The sequence below is a fragment of the Temnothorax curvispinosus genome, unplaced genomic scaffold (assembly GCF_003070985.1).
Source record: "Temnothorax curvispinosus isolate PA1 unplaced genomic scaffold, ASM307098v1 QBEX01008477.1, whole genome shotgun sequence".
In the NCBI taxonomy this organism is placed as follows: domain Eukaryota; kingdom Metazoa; phylum Arthropoda; class Insecta; order Hymenoptera; family Formicidae; genus Temnothorax; species Temnothorax curvispinosus.
In genome coordinates, this window is record NW_020218257.1 from 132,421 (window position 1) to 154,851 (window position 22,431).

A 22,431-nucleotide genomic window follows, 5' to 3' on the forward strand; every position below is an offset into this window, starting at 1 on the left:
GGGGGGGGTGCGTGAACCTCGGTTTGCGTGGAAAGTATATGCGTGAACAATTTCGACATGTATATTAGTTATTATGCTTTCCAATACTCAAAATAGCTGCTATATTTTCAAAACTTTTTTTTGTTATTAACTTTTTAATGAATAACGAGCGACGGCTAAAACCTTCTGAAGGTCACTCGGGGTCGTGACTTTGACAACATATATCAAGGTCATTGAAATCGGTGAGGTCGCCCTTAATCTAAACATTTACCAAGTTATATTTATTTTGAACTTTAATACTGCATATCTCGAAAACTAAAGCAGTTAGCCCTATAAGATCTATATAATTTTTTGTTCAGCGTAAAAAATACTACCAGAAACCACAGTCAAATCAAGGGGCCCCGGTTATCGTGTTCTCCCCATTGTTTTTTATTTTCCGGGCGCGGCGCTTCTAACATCGCTTTAACCTTTGTGTACGACTTGTGTAAGCCGTTCTTGTCGATTACGTGCCCAAGGAAGTCAATCTTGTTTTGCATAAATTTACATTTTTCTTTATTAATTCTTAAACCGTGTTGTTCCATCCGTTTGCAAACTTCTCTTAAATTATCTAAGTGTTCTTTATCGTTTCGACCGGTTATATAAATGTTATCCAGATACGAAATCACGTTTGGAATCTCCTGTAATATTGACTCCATTATTTTTTGAAATTCGCCCGGACACGTCGATACGCCTTCTGGCATTTTCGTGTATGTAAGCAGTCCTTGGTGCGTCGCAATCGTCAAGTACTTTTGACTATCTTTTTCAACGGGGACTTGCATGTACGCGTGAGGCATGTCTAATTCTGTAAATTTGTCGCCTCCTTGCATTGCCGCGAACACATCCTCAATTTTTGGTAGTGGGTTTTTATTTATGATTACATGAGGATTCAAAGTTAACTTAAAATCGCCGCATATTCGTACTAAACCGTCTTTTTTTACAATCGGTACTATGGGGGTTGCCCATTCGCTTACTTCAACCGGAATTAAATGATTTAATTTTTTTAACCTATCGATTTTATTTTCGATAAGCGTTTTCATCGCATATGGCACATGTCTTGCTTTCAAGGCAACGGGCTTAGCGCCGTCCTTTAAGTGTATTTGTAAATATCCCTTGTTAAAACATCCCGGGGATTTTCCGAACAAAACACTGAACTCGTTTAGTATAGATTTCTCAATTGAATTTAGTTTTAAAATTTTATTTGAAAAATCTTTAAGCAACCACAAGCCTAAAATTTTTAACCAACGTCTGCTGATCAACGGAGGTCCCGTGCCTTCGAAAACAAAACAGTCCAATTTATACTTGTTGTTGTTAAACGATACATATAATTTATCTAGCATTCTCAGTGGTTTTATAGCATGATCGTCGTAACAATATAGATGTTTATGCCGGTTAACTAATACTTCGTTCGCAAAAATTTCGTCTTTAATTTTCTTAGAAATTACTGTTTCATACGTTCCGGTATCGATTTCAAAATTAATTATTTTTCCGTTTAATTGCAAAAATGCAGGCTCTGCTGCAATTAAATTACGTGTATTACTAGAGTTACGAAAATGATAATTTTTACTTTCACGCAATGAGAAAAAATCGTCGTTACCACTTGAACGTTTGTTCTCGTCTTCTGTCTTCATTGACGTACCTAGCTCCATGTATTTGATCGTCTTGCTGTCCCTTTCTCTGCATACGCTCGAAAGGTGCCTTCTGCGATGACAAATATTACATTCCTTGTAGCGATGCCTACAATCCGATGCCTTATGGTTTTTTTCCACCGCAGCAATAACACAAGAAATTCCGCTGCTCTTCGTGTTTATTCGTTTGCTGGGTATTCGCGTGCTTGTCCTTGACATTCTTCCTGTCCTGTTTATTGAACGCCTTGCCTTTCGCGCGATTCAATTTAAACATTTGTTCGTTACTTTGTCCTTTGTCCGGCGATTTTGCTGACTTTTCTGCGTTCTTCACAGCACTTTCGCGAGCTAACGCGTCCTTCAAAGCTTCATCAAACGTTAACTTAGTTTTTTTAAATAGTTCCACCTTAGTGTCGTAGTCTCGTATACCACACACGAACTGGTCTCGGAGTGCGACCGTCGCACCTTCAAAATTACAATTTAATGCCAGTTTTTTTAATCTTGCTGCAAAGCTTGCCACTGGTTCTGTAAGCTCTTGTCTAGCTTGATGAAAGTTATATCTTTCCATGACTTCCGATAGCGGCGGGTTTAACTGGTCGCCGAATAACTTTTTTAACTCTTCGTAAGTCTTTTCTATCGGTTTTGTTGGCGCGCACAAGTTACGTATCAGTTTGTACGCCTCATCATCTAATCTTGTTAGCAATATTGATGCCCTTTTTCCTTCTGCTACGTCCTTGGCTGCAAAATAAATTTCCAAACGTTCTATGAACGTATTCCAATCACCTTTCTTGAGACGAAATTCCAGTTTTGTCATTTCGTTTGTCATAGTGGATTCTTCACTATCACTGTGATTGTCTTCACTCTCGTCTGTCGCACTTTCGAAACTCTCTCCTTCTTCTTTAATTTCTTCGTCTTCTTGTTCTTGTTTTTCCTCACTTCCCTCGACCTCTTCCTTTATTGCGTTTCTTAGTACTTTTCTTAATTCATCTAGTTTCTGATTTACGTCGTGAGCAATATTTTTTTCTTCCAATTCTTGAATAACTTGCTCCTTTTTTAGTTCGTAAATCCAGTTGGACATCTGTGGGTCCACTATAGTGTTTTCCTGTAGTTGGCAAGAAAATGCCAACGCATTCGCCGATTTTTTACACTATATAGTACGCTTGTTTTTCACACGCGTTTTCCGATTTTCCTCGTCGCCAGTTGTTATATAAGTGAGGTAGGAGTTAAAGGAGGAACAATCATCAAGAACGCACCGTATGACTTCAACAGTAGTATATTGTAAGAAAGCGATAGACGTACAGGGACTCGAGTACGCCGTGCGGAGGGCTCGGTAGTCCCGGCGAGAGTGAGTGTCGCTCGCCCGTACGCACGCTGTTGCCGCGCGCGTAAACTCGCACGTATGACCCAGAGAGTTACCTTCGTGACTTACATGAACTGTTCACGTGAGATGCTACTCGCATACACTACAGTAACTAATCCTAAAGTCGGGATTTGACTTGAAACGGCGTTCAAGCGCGCGAAGACGACTAACAGCTATTGAACGCGAGTCGACGAATGTAGAAGGATCTGACGCAAAGGGATATGAAACTACGAAACGACCCGAGTGGTCACGATATGTGGTCTTTGCGAAGATCTCCTTACATCGACGATCTTCTTCCAAACAAGACGTGTGTTCCGGAACTTCCTCTAATTGCCAAAATTTACCCACTGCAGTCTCGATCGATTCGAGAATGGTAGCGAACGAGTGCAGGGGTGCTACTTGCAACGACGGGGACACCGCGCCCGTCAGGACCCAGCCGAATACTGTGTTGAAAGCGTCCGGTTCCCCATTCCTTCCCTTTCGACGACCGTCACGTAATACGGAGACGAACGATTCTGCCCCCGGTAAAATGTCATTGTTGCCGGGTAAATAATACTCGGGATCTGCGGCAATCCCTTCAAGTGATTCCACGATCTGACGGTGACTTTACTACTTGGCAACGGCAATGTAATGCGCGGAAGAACCGTGGCCTCGATTGGAAAGCGAATGTCGTTGCGACCGCGGGCACGGAGAACGAACTACGTAAGGCCTTTTGTGGTGGCCGCCTTTGTTTCGTTCACCGCGAAGACCGTAGCAGAGTGCCGGGTCCGACGAAACCCGCCTTTCTGAAGGCAGCCTTCAGTTACAAAATTGGCCTGGCTCGCGCTATCCAGTAGTACGCGAACGGGGAACGCGTTGCCGTGTGAGTCTATCAATTCTGCTCGGACGGTGGACAACAGCACGACGCTATTGGCGAGACTAGTCATTGTCACGAGCGGTTTATCTTCCGGTTTGCTTTCGGTCGCGGTGCCCTGGACGGCCGGAGTCGCGAGTACCGGTGTGGCCGTAGGGGCGGGGCTAGAGCTGTTCCCGAAATGCAACAGCGTATGATGCTTCATACCGCAAGATCGACATGTCCACGTGGAAGGACAATTCTTCAAGCCGTGTCCGGAGTAAAGACAATTAAGGCAAAGTTTCAAATCTCGAGCGGTCGAAGATCTCTCCTTCGACGAGAGTTTAAGAAACCGCGAACACTTTGTTATGTAATGCTGCTCTTTGCACACGGGGCAATCCTTTGTGTGCGTCACAAACGACGAGACCGCCGCGGAACCCTTTTGCGAAGCTGAATGCAATTGCGAAATGCTTAAGAGGCCTGATACGGACGCGGGCACCCGGCAGTGATCGGAAAGGAATTTCGCAAGCTGCGTGTACTTGGGTATCTCTTCCGCCCGGTGTTCGGATTCGAACTTTTCCCTAAGCGAACGAGGGAGTTTTTTCAGTAAGAATTTGAGTAGTAAGTAGTCCCACTCATCCGTGGGGAATCCCAACAAGCTCAATGCCCGCGTATTTTCGGTAAAGGTGTCTAAAGGCGCGCGTAGGGATGCGGCCGACTCCGATTTCAACGGCTTGGCATTAAGCATCAAATCCACGTGATAGTCCGTCAAATCCCGCTTGTTCTGGTATCGCGAAACCAAGGAATCATAAGCTATCGCGTAGTTATCGACTGAAAGGGGGAGATTCTTAACAACATTGAGCGCTTCTCCCTTCAACGAAGCAATCAGGTATTGGTATTTTTCCATGGAGGAGATGTTACGGTTCTCGTGAATGGAAACATTGAATAGCGCGATGAACGAGGGCCAAAGCGCCAGGTCTCCCGAGAATTGCAGAAGCTCAATTTTGAGCAGTGGGATAGACGCCGTTTGGACCGAGGCCTGAGCGGCCGCGGCGGCCGCTTGGTCGGCGCCCACAAACTTCTCATAACGCCCGACCACTCCAAAGCGCATCGTGTCGAATTCCCTGCGAATCGGCGTCCTCCGCGGCAAACTCCTCGTCCGAGGCGTTTTGGACCACCTTGCGGTGTGCGGTCTCGACAGCTGAGTTGCATGATTTAACTGCTTCGCGATCCGCCGACGTTTTGCGCGAGAATTACAATTAAGGGGTAACTATATAACTATGACTTATATACAACTATTTACAAGGCGGAACGCCAAACATATATTGTTGCTGCAAACTGTTTGTAGCAACAATTTACATATCTTTGCCGTAAAAGCATTATAAGTATGAATCATAGACAATTGTTACGTCCAGCCCCAGTATTAGGATAAGAAAAACTGGAAAGCAAGGAAAGGCTAACCAGAGGGGTCGGGGTAAGGAAGGACGCAACTAGATACTTACAAACGTTGCCCGCAGGTACATGCTCTGAGGCGCGTGGCCCGAGCCGAACGCACTTTCGATGGCTCAGGAAGAGTCAACGCCGTAAGGACGCTGAGACGCCTTCCGTGAGCGGTGCGATCGTTGGTCTTGTTTTGAGTCAAGGAATTTAATCCCTTTTACTCAGAATCGGACCTCGTGCGATTACGAGAGGGAGACGAGTAGTGGGTGAGGTCTTAAGTTAAATAAATGAGATTGGAATTTATATTAAACATAAAATCATTTATTATAAATTTAGCTTAAATTGTTGACGTTACAAAAATGAGAACAAGGCAAATTAAATGCGAAATCGGAAACGTTTAAGATAAAATTAAGTGTAAAATGTATGTGTGTATTCATCGCGGATGTTACAAGAGTGCGGGGGTAATCGGGCAGGATTTGTAAGGAAAAACCTATTTAGAAATGGACATCCTGCCCGCTATTATTACATCGAGATTGAGACCGAGAATTACATGAATTTAACTAGTTGTAAGAGTGCGTGTGGTGTGTATTAAAACATGAAATAAATAATATTTATTCTATAATTAGTCAAGATGGAGAGGATTTTCCTCGAGGATCTCAATGCTCGAGGTGGACGAAAGGACCGGAGATGGTGCCCTGGAAAGTTCCTCGAAAGAAACTATGGAGTATGAGCGAGCTTTCTCGTATGGGCGAAGAATTGGAGGAAAAGGAGTCAGATAATTCTTCGGGGCGAATCGGAGAATAAAACGGTTCAAATAGGAGGGAAGAATTGGGGGTGTCAGGGAATATGCGATAATTAAAGGGGGGATTCGAGGAGGCAAATTAGGGGGTGATTGGCGCAGCGGGGGAGGCGGTTCCTTCGACAGAGCTGGCGGAGGCGGCGGAGTGGCGAATCGCGGAAGACCTGCGTTCTCCCGTTCGCGGCGGAGAAACTCTATCGTTATTTTCTTTAATCTCCTTCGCGCTCGTTGATTTCGACGATTCCTCGTCTGCTTGAGGATCATGCGGAGATTCCGTCTACGAGGAGGGACTTTCGGGTTCACTAGAAATATTTATTTGTACAGTGGTCGACCTTCTTTGGACGTTCGAGAGCATAAAGTAAAAGAAGGGAAATCGCTACAAGGCAAGGCCACAGCAAACCGGCTCAGTCCGCGACAGCGACGAAGACGCCGGGAGTCGAAGGCCGACAAGTCAGCCAGACCCGCGACAACGCCAACGACCGCCGCGAAGTCAGTGCCTACGCCGATCAACCCAACCCGCGATAATGATAAATGTTATAATGAACTCCCGGGGGTCCAATGGATGATAGGCCATACAAAAAAGGGGGAGGGAATCAAAAGAGAAAAAAATGGAATTGTGAGACTTACTACTTGATGAGTTTCGGAATGTAAAATGCCTTCGGGTCAGTGATTACGACGGTGATCCTGGATCGAGGATTTGTCTTGAAAAAGCCTTGGTTTGGATCGGCACGGTGTTGCAATGATATTGGCGCGCACAAAGTTTAGTCACAACAATATAAAGGCAACGATACGGAGCGAGACCGGAAGCAATAGTATTACGAATGCCGTTCTGCGCGGACTCTACTGGTTAGAATTTCGGAATGCGACGGTGTCTCGCCGTCGCGGTTTATATATGATTTTTAGGGATGGCTTATCAGAGAATATGTCTCAATTGTTTTCGGTGGTAACTTGTTTTTCCGATGATGACTTTCGTTAGTCATTATTTGAAAAACATGTTTTTTCTCACCGATCGAGATGCTAGATTTCGAAATTTCTATTGTCTCGCTCTTATCTGTTATTGTCTAGCATTTTTGGCGGCGCGGGTTTTACAATCTCTCGCGAGTCGAGACGCTAGATTTCGGAATTCCCATCGTCTCGTCCCGTCTTTATCTGTTATCGTTTAGCGTCAAGTGTTTTTCACGAGTTTTCGTCAGCGACCGGTTATTGACAGGCTGTCGACCGGCGGCCCAAATTTCACAATTACACAGTAAAAAATCGTGCGTCCAAATGTTAAAATTTTCTTGTGTTACCAAGATTTGACTACTATTTCAATGTAAAATTAACATACAACAGCTATGTTATTATTTTCGTAACATTTTTATGTGTTATATTAATGTCAACGTGATAACTTAACACTTTATGTATGTCATTTAGAAATTGAATATTATTTTGAGTTCTTTTAACATAATTATTTCAAAAAATTAACACGCCTTAAAGTTATTTTAACATAAACAAAAGTTAAAGTAAATCTTCAAATAATCGTAAACTTTGACATACAAAATAATCAAATTTACTACAATCAAATGTTCAAAACAACATTTCTCTTAAGTTGAAATAACTATCGTTTATTCAAATATGTTATATCGACATTTTTTACAAGTTATTTTAACATCATACTTAAAGTTAAAAGAACAAATATAAATATAAAATATAGTGTCAATAAATTAACATTTCTAATTTGTCAACAAGTAACACACGATGAATGAGTTATTTTAACTCAAAATTTAGAGTGAATTTTCTGGGACATTTGAAAAATGTTACGATTAACATTTTATTTTTTACTGTGTGTGTATAACGTTTTATCATATTTTCAAGTTTGCGAGATTCCCGTGTAATTTAAAAAATATATTAGGTACGTTAAGGAATTAAAAAATTTTGTTCACAAATTATTTCTTTAAAATATTATTAATATGCCCAGATAATAGAGCATGCCATGACAAATATGAATCATATAATTGTAAATAGAGTTGCTTTTTGTTTGCTGCATTTTTGTCCATATTTAATTGTATATAAATTAAAACTGACAATAAGTGAACAAATATTTCTAAAACATTGTCATCAAACAAATAACAATCATTTTCTACTTGATACAATAGTGTTGTGCTGTAACCGGGAATTGCAGCTCAGGGTCGGCACAGGATTCGGGAATTCCGGGTCGGAGAAAGAATTAACTCGTCGCACTGTGTTTAATGAACTAATTGAAATATATTTCTTGTGTCAAGTTAACATTTGTCCCAGTTACTTATTAAGTCCCGATAGTCGCGTTATACTTGAGTCGCTTAACGATTATAAGGATTAATGTGACAGTTATTATGACGCACGCGTAAACGCTTAGATTTAAACACTTAAATACTTTTAAAGCGCGTCATCTAACCTATGTAAGTATTCTCTGCTTTAACAAAAAGACTTCAATTTATCAACAATTTACTGCTTTAAATGTTGTATTTTGGTAAAACAGCGACTTTCTCGCGAAATAAAGTATTCACTGCATTAACAAAAAGACTTTAATTTATCAACAATTTATTGCTTTAAATGTTGTGTTTTGGTAAAGCAGCGACTTTCTCGCAAAATAAAGTATTCTCTGCTTTAAAAAAAAAACGTAATATTAGTCGTTTATGCCTTTCAATACTCAAAATAGCTGCTATATTTTCCAAACTTTTTCTAAACCGCCGACTAAAACCTTCTGAAGGTCACTCAGGAGGGTGACCTTGACAACATATGTCAAGACAGAGAGAAACCTGAGAGCGGCCACCGGGATCATTCCGTTCCAGCGGACGTATACTGACGCGCCGCCTGAGAAAGTGGACGTCAACTACGTCGTTACGCTCGGTAACGGTACACACATGGTTCGTGTCCGTGCTATGGTGCGTGTCCGAATTACTCAGATGGAGGGGATATGCCAGTCGGCTGACTCCGCACTCGGCAAGCTTGGAGCGGCGAGAGAAGGACAGACATACGATCTGCTGTCTCTTTCTCGCTTGAGCTGTGACGTAGCTGCTTAGCACGCGCCGGCTATGCCACGATGCCATGCATTTCGGGTATCGCTCCTTGCGTCTCGCCGAGTGCCGAGTCTCGAGTTGGCAAATGGACGATCCGTTATACGTTACATTTACGTTTATATTTACTCGAGTGCATCTACCAGGAGCCAAGCCGCATCACAGCACCTAGACATCAGATGTTTTGCTCTGGATTTGACAATTTCGACAATTAGTTGCCACTGACATCACCAAAGGGTGATGGGGCAGATCAACGTGCATGAAGATGACTGAAATTTACAACGGACTCGCTGGATAAATGAACAACTCAATGAAGTGCCATATCATCTAACAACGGTCGATTTGTTGATGACAATTTTGGAGGCGCCGACACCGTTCAGCAGGTAGTAGAATTTAATCCTGCTCAACGGACTTGTGCATGGCGGGCGGCTTCCCATTAGCAAGGTGGCACGCGACTCATCAAGACGTACTCACTACGGTTCAAGCAGAAAAAGACCAGGGCTCACAAATTATTGTACATTTGACGATTGCGTAACCAAAGGACTCGGATTACAATGGCTTTCTCAAGAAGATTTATTCACATTCTCAACAAGGATCTCGTCGCACACCGATCATCTCACCAAACGCCTCGCTTGGTCTGAAGTGGCTCAGATACTCGATCCACTGGGCTTTGTATCACCAGTGGTGATCAAGGCGAAGATGCTCTTGTAGGAGCTTTGGCTACATGAAGCTCCAATGGGATGAACCACTGCCATCCCAGCTCTCATCACGGTGGCTCATTATCAGAAAAGAACTCACAGGCTTGCAAGCTCTCAATACCTCGGTGGTACAACCAAGGTAGCATCTCTCAAACCACATGGAGCACCTCGTCAGTGGAATTTCACGGCTTTTCTGATACTTCTCAACTGGCAATGGCTGCAGTCGTATTTATCACCGTCCACGGCTCTAATGGAGCCACGATTTCATTGGTGTGCTCCAAAACCAAGGTAGCACCGCTCAAGCGGCTCACCATCCCGAGACTTGAACTCACCGCAGCACTGCTGCTCTCAAGACTCATGCAATACGTTCAAGCCACCTTGAAGTTGAACGTCACAGCAACTCACCTGTGGACGGACTCTGTTGTGACACTCACGTGGATCAAATCTCATGCATCGCGCTGGAAGGATTTCGTGAGAAATTGAGTTTCTCAAATTCAAGAGCTCACTGCGAACGCACATTGGAAATACGTACCAGGTACGTCCAACCCAGCCGACTGCGCATCACGAGGATTAAATACTGCTCAACTCCAAAGCCACTCATTATGGTGGACGGGACCACCGTGGATTCTCACACTTGAAGCATGGCCATCTCAACCCGCGCTTCCGGACGAGTTGAACGGTCATGAGGCTCGTCCTGGCATTGCTCTATATGCAGCTGCATCTCAGCCGGACTATCATTGGGATCTCATATACAAGTACTCAACCCTAAATTATTGAAAATAACAGCTCTCTGTTTCAGGTTTATCGCTCTCTTGAGAGGGTTCTGGGACGGGTCGTTGGACTCGCACTCTGCTTTGGAGAAAGCCAGATTATTCTGGATCAAGGCTACTCAAGCGGCATACTTCACGCACGAGATCAAGATGCTCACGGCCAACTCGAGACTACCAACTGCTCACGCATTCAGTCGATTGACTGCGTATATAGACGCTCAAGGAATCATCCAAGTTGGCGGCCGCCTCAACCAATCAGCACTAGCTCAAGACAACAAACATCAGGCGATTTTGCCTCGCCAATCACGGTTCTCAACCTTGATCATTGCACACGCCCATCTGCGTACCCTGCATGGAGGAACACAGCTGACATTGGCTCATGTCAGGCACCAATACTGGATCATCGGCGGACGGGCTCCGGTGAAGTCTCATATTTTACGGTGTGTCGTGTGTGCTCGGCAGAGGGGGATCCGTGCTCATCAACTAATGGGCCAACTACTTCTTTCTCGGGTTACGCCGTCACGTCTGTTTACTCATACAGGAGTTGACTATGCCGGACCGCTCACCATCAAAACATGGAAAGGACGAGGTGCGAAAACATACAAGGGACGGATCTGTGTGTTCGTCTGCTTCTTCACCTCCGCAATTCACCTTGAAGTAGTCAGTGACTACTCATCAGAAGGATTCATAGCAGCCTTCTGAAGATTCTCAGCCAGAAGGGGAATTGCTCAGACCATGTATTCGGACTGCGGGACAACATTCATTGGAGCAGACGCCGCGCTCAAGAAAATGTTCATCCAGAGTTCACAAGAACATCAACAAATCGCTCAAATTCTACAACAGGATTGCACCAGATGGGAGTTCAACCCACCAGGCGCTCCACACATGGGGGGCAAGTGAGAGGCGACGGTGAAATCCGTTAAGTTTCATCTGAGACGGACTATCGGGGAGACTCTACTCACGACGGAAGAACTCACAACGTTGCTTACGCAAATCGAGGCCATTCTCAACTCGCGGCCTTTAGAACCGTTGAGTGACGACTGTTCCACCCGACACGTTTCAAATGGAGGAGTTACGTAGGGGCAAAGAAAACTCGTCGCTAGCTTGATCTTCGCCTTTACTGATTAATATAACTTGTACAAAACTGTTCGCGTTGTCGCTTTATGACCGTTACGCTCGATGTTCTTGAACGTTCTGTCCCCCTCTCGCGGGGTGTGTTGCATGTCCGCGCGCTCAGACTCTCTACCTGGTACTCGCTCGCCTAGGTTCGCTAGTGGCGTTGCCCGCGATCGGTAAAACCACCGCGCAACATTCGAATCGGCACATCATACTCTAACATGTCGCCCGCCTTGAAAGACTGGGCTTTCAAAAGAATATTCATATATAAATGAGAAAACAATGCTCTTTGGTATTAAATAACCACGTGACCTTGCACAACAAAACTAATTATAAGCGCGTAGTATTATTCGCATTAATTATATCTTAAACTTAAATTAGACCTTGATGGGTAACAAACATATCTTCGACAGAGCGCGTTTCGTGACTCCCTTAGAAGTCTTTACACTGACAACTTGCGTTATTCCGTCATGACCGGAGTGGCATTCCACTATCCTCCCTAACGCCCAACGCATGGGTGGCGCTTGCTCGTCGCGTAAGACAACCATCGCTCCAATCTCAATCTTCGACGCTCGATCCTCGCGATTCCATTTGCACCTCTGCTGAAGGTTCGATAAATACTCATTCGACCATCTTGACCAAAAATGTTGGGTCAATTTTGCAACGTATTGAAACCGAGTAAGTCGATTGGATGGCACCTCAGACCAATTTGGCTCCGGAATGCTTGTGAGTGCCTCACCGATTAAGAAATGACCAGGAGTCAAGGCAGTGAGATCGGTGGGGTCATTAGAGATCGGCGTTAATGGACGGGAGTTAAGCACGGCTTCAACCTGAGTGCACACGGTGTACATTTCTTCGTAAGTTACCAACGCCTCGCTTAAAATTTTGCGCAAATGCGTTTTGACAGATTTAATACCCGCTTCCCATAAGCCACCCATGTGAGGGGAATACGGCGGAATAAAGTGCCATTGTATGGCTTGTTCAGAGCAGTAATGATCGATCGCCGATATATGAGATTGTTGCGACACTAACTCGTATAACGCGCGTAACTCGTGATTCGCACCCTTAAAGTTGCTACCATTATCCGAATAAATGTTCGCACACTTGCCTCGCCTCGCTATGAACCGCTTTAGAGCATTAAGAAAGGCGGGAGTGGTCAAGTCGGGAACTAGTTCCAAATGTATGGCTCGTGTGCTCATACAAACGAATAAACATAAATACGCTTTACATGTTTTATTACGACTAAGTTTAATGATAAATGGGCCTGCGTAATCAATCCCGACGTTGAAGAACGCACGCTTGGGAGTCACTCTCTGGCAAATCCCCCATGACATGCTGAGCAGATACAGGTCGGGATCGAAAGCAAACGATGCATTTATGGAGAACTTTACGAACTGCAGACTTGGCGGATAGGATCCAAAAGGACTCCTGTAAATTCGACAACAACGCTTGTGCACCGGCATGCAACAACTTATAATGCGCATTGCGAATGATAAGAGTAGTAACGGGATGATTGGACGGTAAAACGACGGGGTATCGACGTGAATAGGATACCGGGGCGTTACGCAGGCGTCCACCAACTCGAATAAGGTTGTCGCTATCCAAGAATGGGTGCAGCGTAATGAGAGCACTATCGTGCCTGACTCTCTGCTCAGCTTGGAGATCGAGAACTTTTCGACCAAAACGCTCCGCTTGTACCATGCGGAGAATGGCTGCCATCGCTCGGTCAAGCTCACGCACCGTAAGTGGCCACATCTGCTGAGTCTGCGAAGGTTCTGGACGTTCCTTCCATCGCAAACAATAGGCGATGACTCTTTTAAGCTTCGACAAAGATGAAAACTTCTTGAGGATGTCATTCGTTTCGATGACTTGAGTGGCCAAAACGGTAGATTTCTTGGTTTCGGGAACCTCGCCATTAGGTTTTGGAGTAGGCAGGTTAATGTAATCCTCGGGATGCTGTAGCCATTGGGATCCGTGCCACCAAAGGCGTAAGTTCTTCAACTGACTAGGTCTGATTCCGCGCGAGATCACATCTGCGGCGTTGTTCTCAGATCTGACGTGTCTCCATTGCTCTTGCGAAGTTAATTGGTGAATCTCGGTTAGTCGATTCGCCACAAAAGCCTTCCTGATGTGAGGCTCGCCATGAATCCAGGCTAAAACTATTTCCGAATCACACCAATAAAATCGATCAGGAAGCGGTATCGTAAGTGCTTGAGTCGTTGAATCCGCTAATTTCGAGAGTAAGAGTGCTGCTAATAACTCGAGACGCGCAACACACAGCGTCTTTAGTGGGGCGACTTTGAACTTTGCACACACTAATCGAATAGTAACATTTCCCGTGGCATCAACTGAGCGTAGATATATACACGCTCCATACGCGCTTTCCGAAGCATCCGAGAAACCGTGGAGCTCTATGCGAACCGGATCCTTGCAGACGATCACTCGAGGTATGGAAATGTCATTGATGGAGCTTAACTCCTGGACGTACGCGGTCCATTCGGTGTGCAGGTTGATTGGCAACGATTCATCCCACTCCAGGTTGAGTTGCCACAATTTTTGTAGTAGAATTTTAGCCTTGATGATAGCTGGACCGACAAGTCCCAGGGGATCGAATATTTGAGATACGGTCGACAGCACTATGCGTTTCGTCACGCGAGAATTCGTATTGTGTGCGGTAACACGATATTGGAACGTGTCTTTACTTGGTGTCCAACCAAGGCCAAGGGTTTTGGCTTGATGGCCTTCCTCTGCAATTATGGTAAAATCTTTGGCGCCTTCTTCAACTAAAGTTGGCTCGTTAGATTTCCACTTGAATAACTCGAAACATGCTGCTCTCAATACCAATATGAGTTCATCCTTGAGCGCTCGCAGCTCATCGAGATCATTGCAACCGGTCAACAGATCGTCAACGTAGAAGTCTCGAATGATGATTTGGCTCGCAGCTGGATAAGATTTGCGTGCGTTGTGGGCGGCTTGATGTAACGACCGTATGGCCTGAAACGCCGACGCTGCGTTGCCATAAATTATCGTGAGAAGTAGATGATCCAGAATGGGCCCGTCGATGCTAGGTCTCCATAGGATGCGTTGAAGATGCCTTTGATCCTCCTGGAGATTTACTTGGCGATACATTTTTACAATATCCGCCGTTATGACGTACAGATGCTGTCGAAAACGCAATACGATTGCGAATAAAGTTTGCTGGATGTTAGGACCCACTCGAAGTATGTCGTTCAACGATTTCCCTGAGGAAGTCTTCGCCGAAGCATTGAATACCACACGTAGCTTACCCCCTTCGTGATTAACGACCGGATGATGCGGAATATAATACACCGCAACAGGCTCCTCTTGCTCAGAATTGATGACGGACATGTGATTGAGCTCGATGCATTCGTTCATAAATTTCACGTAGTCCTCTCGAAGCTTCGCGTTCTTTTCTAACCTTTGTTCCAGCTTGTGAAATAACTTCAAAGCATAGCTGCGGGATTCTCCCAATTCGCTGGGATTGCCTTTAAAAGGAAGGCTTACGGTGAAACGTCCGGTATCGTCCCGCCAATGAGTCTCCATGAAATGACGCTCGCAAATCTCGTCATCGCTCGACATAACGGCTTTATGCTCAACTTCCTCGATCTTCCAAAATTTCTTGATTTGATTATGAAGCGTAGCCTCCGATGAGAAGCAACAAATATAAGACCTCGGTGGATCGCCTAACGCAACGTCTCCCGACACGACCCATCCCAGATGCGTTTTCTGTAAGATCGGTAAGGATTTACCAAGCTTGATTTGTCCGATGCATAACAACTCCCAAAACACGCTCGCGCCTAATATCGCATCGACTCTATCGGGAATGTAGAATCTCATCGGCGAGCTTGATATTCGGAGAAATTCGCAACTGATCTACAGCTATCTTTGAGAGCGGCAATCGTTCTATTATTTGTTTTACTATTAGGAATTGAACCTTGGCTCGATACGCGGTATGTCGAGACTGAATTACCGTAGATGCGCATTCCGTGAGATTAATTGATGAGGCCAGGCCTCCTACTGAGCAATTATACTGGTGCGTCGAAAGTTGCAATAGATCACAATATTCCTTCGTCAAAAAGTTGAATTGCGATGCCGAGTCAAGCAATACCCGACATTCATGCGCGTTACCAGAAGCATCGTGAATCCATACGCGGGCCGTAGACAACAGCACTCTAGATTGCACCGGGAAACTGACGCTATTACAATTAACGCTCGAATCTTGTTGCTTTGCGTTCCCAACGCTAACGCTACTCGCATTCGCGATTTCTGAATTTGCCACCTTTTCGGCATGGCCGCTCGGATGTAATAACGTGTTATGCTTAGCATTGCAATTCTTGCACGCAGACGATTGACAATCTTGCGCGAAGTGATTAGGACGCAAACAATTGCGGCAGAGTTTTCGTTCGTTTACCGCGGATATTCTCTGAGGAACGGTTAAGCTCTTGAACTTATTGCACGCGTACATCATGTGTGATTCCTCGTCGCAAAATGTACATTTACGCATTGATCGATTTTCCTTGCTCGTGCTCGCAAATGCGGTTGAACCGTCGACTTTCCTTTGCTGCGACATCGATTTGTTTCCCTGTGGCTTTCCCAAAACTGATCTGCTTGTTTCAGGCTCGATTATGGAGCATCTCTCCTCGAGAAATTCAGTCAAGCTGGCAACCGTGATATCTTCCTTATCCTTTATGTGGGATCTCCACTCACGGCGAGTGGCGGAATCAAACTTCGCGATCATTAAGTGATTAATAATTGTATCCCAGGTATTTGCTCGGAGCGACTCTAATGCCCGAATATGACGAAGAATACCGTCGAGAGTTTGTCTCAATTGGTTTCCCGATTCCTTTTGCATGACCAGAACATCCAACAATAATTGCAAATGCCTGCTGGCAATAGCGCGTTTATCTTCAAACCTTTTTGTCAAAAGAGATTCCAAGCGATCGGGTAATTTTCCGCGGAAGACTCTAAAGACTGAATAACTTCTGCGGCTCGGTCTTTCAGAGATGATCTAAGATAATACATACGCTGAATGTTTGTTAGCTCGCGATTACCATCTATTAGCCCTTGGAAGCTGTCTCGAAACTCTAGCCATTTTTCCGGATTTCCGTCGAACACCGGAAGGTTCATCGCTGGCAGCTTGACTTTAATACCGTTATTTGCGTTACCAACATCTGCATGTTCGCGATTTGCCCCTGCAGGGCGGGTCAATGTATTTACGAGGGCACGAGCACGACCAAGAAGGAGACAGTATCGATCCTCGATGACCGGACGCTCCGCATCATCCCCGTCTAACGTTTCGATTTGCGATTGCACTCTATCAAATTGAGACCATGAATTTTGTACGAATTTGATTTTCGCTTTTAAGGCTTCTACCGGTTCGCCACTTTCGCTAAACCCGGTTATGAATGTCTCAAAATGTGTAAGACGCGCCTTGCACGTTCCGCGCTGATGCCTTAACGTCTCCAAACCTTCAGGCATGTCGACTTGCGTGGGCCTCGAAGGTCTCGAAGTTCAACGTAGAATCTCGGCAACGATGAACAAAATGGCTACGCTGCTTTCTCTGCTGTCGTCGCGCGTGGCTCTCGGATTCTAAGCAAACAAAAGCAAGATACTTCTATATAAATGCGTAACTAGAACTATACCATCTCAGCTTTCCGTCGCAATAGCGCGAGTATGTTTCGTCGTTTGTGCTGTACAGGGAGGCCTCTGCTTTACTCTCCCTTCCTTCCGCAATGGATGCACGCCTTCCGCGTGCGCTACGCTAGCTGGGATCGTTTCGACCAACTCTCGTTCGTATGCTCGTACTGCCGTATCCGGATCGCTATCCGGCTCGAAGGACCATAATGTTCCACCCGACACGTTTCGAATGGAGGAGTTACATAGGGGCAAAGAAAACTCGTCGCTAGCTTGATCTTCGCCTTTACTGATTAATATAACTTGTACAAAACTGTTCGCGTTGTCGCTTTATGACCGTTACGCTCGATGTTCTTGAACGTTCTGTCCCCCTCTCGCGGGGTGTGTCGCATGTCCGCGCGCTCGGACTTTCTACCTGGTACTTGCTCGCCTAGGTTCGCTAGTGGCGTTGCCCGCGATCGGTAAAACCACCGCGCAACATTCGAATCGGCACATCATGCTCTAACAACGACCCTGAAGACGTCTCAGCGCTCACACTAGGTCATTGGAGGCCCACTCACTACTATACCCGAGCCATCTCTGATTGACCTAGCAACCTCACGACTATCTCGGTGGCAGCTCATCCAGCAGCGTGTTCAACATTTTTGGGCATAACGGTCGGCTCACTATCTGCAACGCCAGCAGGCGATATCCAAGTGGCATCATCCTAACAACAACATCAAGGTGGGCTCCATCGTGCTGCTCACCGACGAACGCTCTCCACCGTGCAAATGGCCACTCGCCAGAGTAACAGCTTTGCACCCCAGCAAGGATGAACTCACCAGGGTGGTTACCCTCAAGATGGCCACCACGACACTCACTCGGCCAAGTGCCAAGCTTGCCATATTACCCATTTCAACCGGATGAAGGATCAACAGTAAGGAATCATCAACAAGGTTGCTGATGGCGGGCGGAATGTTCGAGATTCCGTTAACGTTGCGCCGTCCGATCAGATGGCAGCATCGATCGGGTATCGACGCCCGATCACCGCGACAGCTGGCGCACGCACGGGCGCGTTCATCGCCAACGTCTTCCTCGCGATATTCAGAGTTGTACAAATGGCCGCGCAGTGATCAGACGTACGACGTGTGCTCTGTGCATTTTCGATTTTGACTACACATTGAAGTGCCCACCGCAGTGATTACAGCTGCCGAGATACTGCATTAACATGTAAATCGACCGCTCATCCAGCTCTACTCGGGTACGTCAACACGACGACTCAGACTCACATGTGCGCGAGTGCCGACCGCCACGTGTCTCACCGGCTCACGGGCGATTCATCGAAGAGTACGGCAATTAATATAATTGCCTCTCATTTACACGGACTATATAGACATCTCATTTTGTTCACCGCTCATCACTCTCAGGTCAGACTGTATATATCAATTTTGACGCATTAAAGACGCATTAAAGACGGCTCAGACTGTGGTCTGAGTTACACAAAAATAAAGTGAATATTTAGTTAACATCTTCCACGCGCGTCCTTCTTATCCCGCTTCCATCGCCGGGATTAATCAGCGACCAATTAGCTATTAATGTTTATAAGCGGCCACGAGCAGCAACAAAGAGATATTGGATTAAAATAAAAACAATTTCTTAAATAAACAATACACATGGTTAACGTTTCGACTGTACTTAGTCTTCTTCGGAACGGATTACTACGATAGAAAAAGATAAATATAAAAAAACATGATAATAATTAATGTTCAAGTTTACATACTAAAACATTAAACATTATTCTAGACTAAAACATTAAACAATCACCTAATAATATAAACAAAATAAACAATAATTTAATTAAATCACAAATATAAAAACGCCGGAATAATCGAATAAAACCATAACAAGACAGATAAATTTATATTTATATTGAGAAGTGGTGTAAAATCTCTTCCGTCAGGAAAAGAATGTAAAGAATTATTAATTCTCTTCCTGACGTGTGTGTGAAGCTATCGTCTCATTTTGCAGGAACTCACAAATTATTGAGAGTTCTGGCTTCCTTTTCAATAGTTCTAGAGTTCTTGATATTTTAAACAAATAGTTCTGGCCATTAAAGCCAAAAAACGCGTCAGTACAAACTGAGACGCTATATAGGTTCACGCAGCGTCTCACTTTGTCCTACACAAGTTCCACCACTGTATCTCATCAGATTTTGCAAGATCTATAGTCCTATAACAGTTCTATAAAGAGTTCTGCCATATAAAAGCAAAATAATTAATTATAAGGTACTAAAAAAAAATTACAATGCAACGAGTACACCGAGTTGAGACGCCAGTTGAAATCTCGGAGCCGGTTGAAATCCGGTTTATGCAAAATATTTTTTGAGTAATTTTGAGCATATTGAAACATTTTCTAAAGAGTTCCGAGCGTTAGAATCTTTGTGTTATATTAAAAAAAATTAATATTAACCGAAAAGTAATCATGACAGAAGAAGATGAGACGTTGCGAAATCTCGGAGTTTTGGCTTATATAAAATATTTTTCGTATAGTTCTGAGCACACTAAAGCATTTTCTAAAGAGTTCCCGCCACTAGCTACGTTCTACATATATGTTTATTAACTTTAGCAAACACTAGCTACGTTGTATAATTTTTAAATAAATTAATACCGCTCGAAAATCAGGAATTTATCGAAAATAAGATGAGACGCTGGTCGTATTTTGACAGTTCTGTGAGTTCTGTTATAATTCTCGTGTAGTTCTGAACGTGTTCTAACGTTGTCCCATTTTATTCTGGCAATAAGCATTATTTATTCATTTTTTGAATAATTCTTAGCGCTCGAGAAAAACCCTAATCTCGATAAATTCCTGACTTTCGACGTTATTAATTTATTTAAAAATTATACAACATTGCCGATGCCCGGAACTTGTTAGAAATTGTTTTAGTATGCTTATAGAACTGTGCAAAAAATAATTTATATAAACCAGAACTCCGAGATTTTCTACAGCGTCTCACCCTTATACCCGTAAATGCGTCTTTCTTGGGCGATAAAAATTATTTAACATATGAATAAATAATGTTTATCGTCAGAACTCTTTAGAAAACATTAGAACACGATCAGAACTATACGAGAATTATAATAGAACTCACTGTTACCCATGTGTATTGTATATTTAAGAAAGTGTTTTTATTTTTACCCAATTATCCTTCTGTTGTTGCTCGTAATTTGGCCGCTTGAACATGCATAGGTAAAATAAATTTAATAAGAGTGCAAGAAACATTATAAACTACCATTTTTTTCTCAATATAGTTAATAATATAATTATTGGTATGCATTTAAACATTAAATTTAAAATTTATTATGCTAAAGTAAAGGTTTTTTAATGTAAGACTTTTTTAGATAGAAAAGCATAGAACGGTGATTTCTATACATTACATTTACGAATTTTAGTTTTTATGTTTATAAATATTTATTTAATTAATTATATTTGCAATTTTTATATATTTATAAATTTTAAATATATATACATATATATATATTTTTTTTATTTATTTAGTTATAAATATAAAAGTTAAAATTTGTAAATAAACAAGCAAATGTAACGTATAGCAGGTATAGCGTATCGTCGATTTGTCAACTCGAGACTCGGCACTCGGCGAGAGACACGAGACGCGATACCCGAAATGCGTGACATCGTGGTATAGCCGGCCCGTGCAAAGCGGCAACGTCACAGCTCAAGAGAGACAGCAGATCGTATGTCTGCCCTTCTCTCCCCGCTCGAAGCTTGCCGAGTGCCTAGTGTACACGGACAGAGGAGGGCTTGCGCGACCAGCATATCCCCTCCATCTGAGTAGTTCGGACACAAACCATAGCATGAATACGAACCCATGTATCGTTACCCGAGTCCTCTCTGATCGTTACCGAGCGTAACGCCGTAGTTGACGTCCACTTTCTCAGAGGGCAGATTAGGACAAACGTCCCCCGAAGCCGGATGGCCGCTCTCAAGGTTCTCTCTGGTCAAGATCAAAGTAATCCGAGCTGTGTTAGTTATTGTAAACAATTACCCTTTATATTTTTGTACGCAGAATAATAAAAAGAATCGATTTTTGTAAAAAAATTATTTGATTGTATTTTGTAGAAATATATTTAATTTTGCAATATTGCAAAATGTATCCTGAGGGGATCGTCCGAGAGTAAGTAAACAGAAGCACGTCTGCCGAGCGCGTCTGCTTATTTCCGAACTTATCTGCCGCTGTATCGCCCTAGGGCGAGTTTGTTACAGGTTTTCTGCAAGCGCAAAATTGCAATTTTAGTTGGAGATAGAAGGAAGCAGCAAAGGAATCGCAGGGAAGACGCTTTTCTGGAGTTTCTTATGCTGAGATAACCTTGGAGGTTAGGGAACAAAAAGGGAAACCAGTTGCCGGGTTCGCAAACCTACCAAAAAGCGAACACTAATGGCCCAGGGGTGCCTCTGATATAGAGAGGTGAGAGACTCAAGTTGCGACTATAAAGCGAACAGTGAAGGGGGAGCCACCGAGCGGTCAAAGACAGAGACCTATTAATGAGCAATACAGGAGAAGGCACGGAAAGGCAAAAGGAGTCAAAAAAGAAAGGAAGGCCGAACAACGCAATACATCTTGGAAGGCAAAGGACTAACAGTGAATCGATTATTGAATCGTTTAAGAGGAAGAGGGAAGAAGAGGAAGATAGGATAAGAACAGAGAAGAAACTACTCGAAAAGTTTGAAAAATCAAGAACAGTGGGCAAATCATCTCCAAATAAGAGAACAGGAATAACATCAGGAGCAGAAAGGACGCAAGAGGAGATGAATATAGAAAACGAAAAAGGGGTAGACATGGATAAACTAGACAAATTAACGGAAATCATGCTAACAATTAAGAAAGATACAGAAGAGATAAAAAAAGAAAACAAAAGGCAATAAGATCAGAAATACAAGACTTAAGAGAAGAATGGAAAAAGAAACAAGAGGAGTGGAAGAAGGAAAAAAGGACAATGGAAAACAGACTGAAGGAAATGGAGATCAAAGAAGAACAAATAGAGAAGAAAATGACAAGAATGATACAGTTGGAAGAGAGGGAGGAGGCAAG

At 43.8% G+C, this 22,431-nt stretch overlaps 3 protein-coding genes across 3 annotated transcripts; all 3 read right to left on the reverse strand.

Annotated features, from left to right (window-relative positions):
- Positions 1 to 12,067: 12,067 nt before the first annotated feature.
- Positions 12,068 to 12,889, reverse strand: LOC112457934. The gene has a single exon (XM_025021268.1). It carries the CDS (start codon positions 12,887 to 12,889, stop codon positions 12,068 to 12,070), a length of 822 nt encoding a protein of 273 aa, XP_024877036.1.
- Positions 12,890 to 12,962: 73 nt separating this feature from the next.
- Positions 12,963 to 16,563, reverse strand: LOC112457935. The gene is made up of 2 exons (XM_025021270.1): positions 15,820 to 16,563; positions 12,963 to 15,437 (listed from the first exon to the last, which is right to left on the reverse strand). The coding sequence occupies exons 1-2, from the start codon at positions 16,561 to 16,563 to the stop codon at positions 12,963 to 12,965; spliced, it is 3,219 nt and encodes a 1,072-aa protein (XP_024877038.1).
- Positions 16,564 to 16,631: 68 nt separating this feature from the next.
- On the reverse strand, positions 16,632 to 17,189 carry LOC112457936. Its single transcript, XM_025021271.1, has one exon. It carries the CDS (start codon positions 17,187 to 17,189, stop codon positions 16,632 to 16,634), a length of 558 nt encoding a protein of 185 aa, XP_024877039.1.
- Positions 17,190 to 22,431: the final 5,242 nt, after the last annotated feature.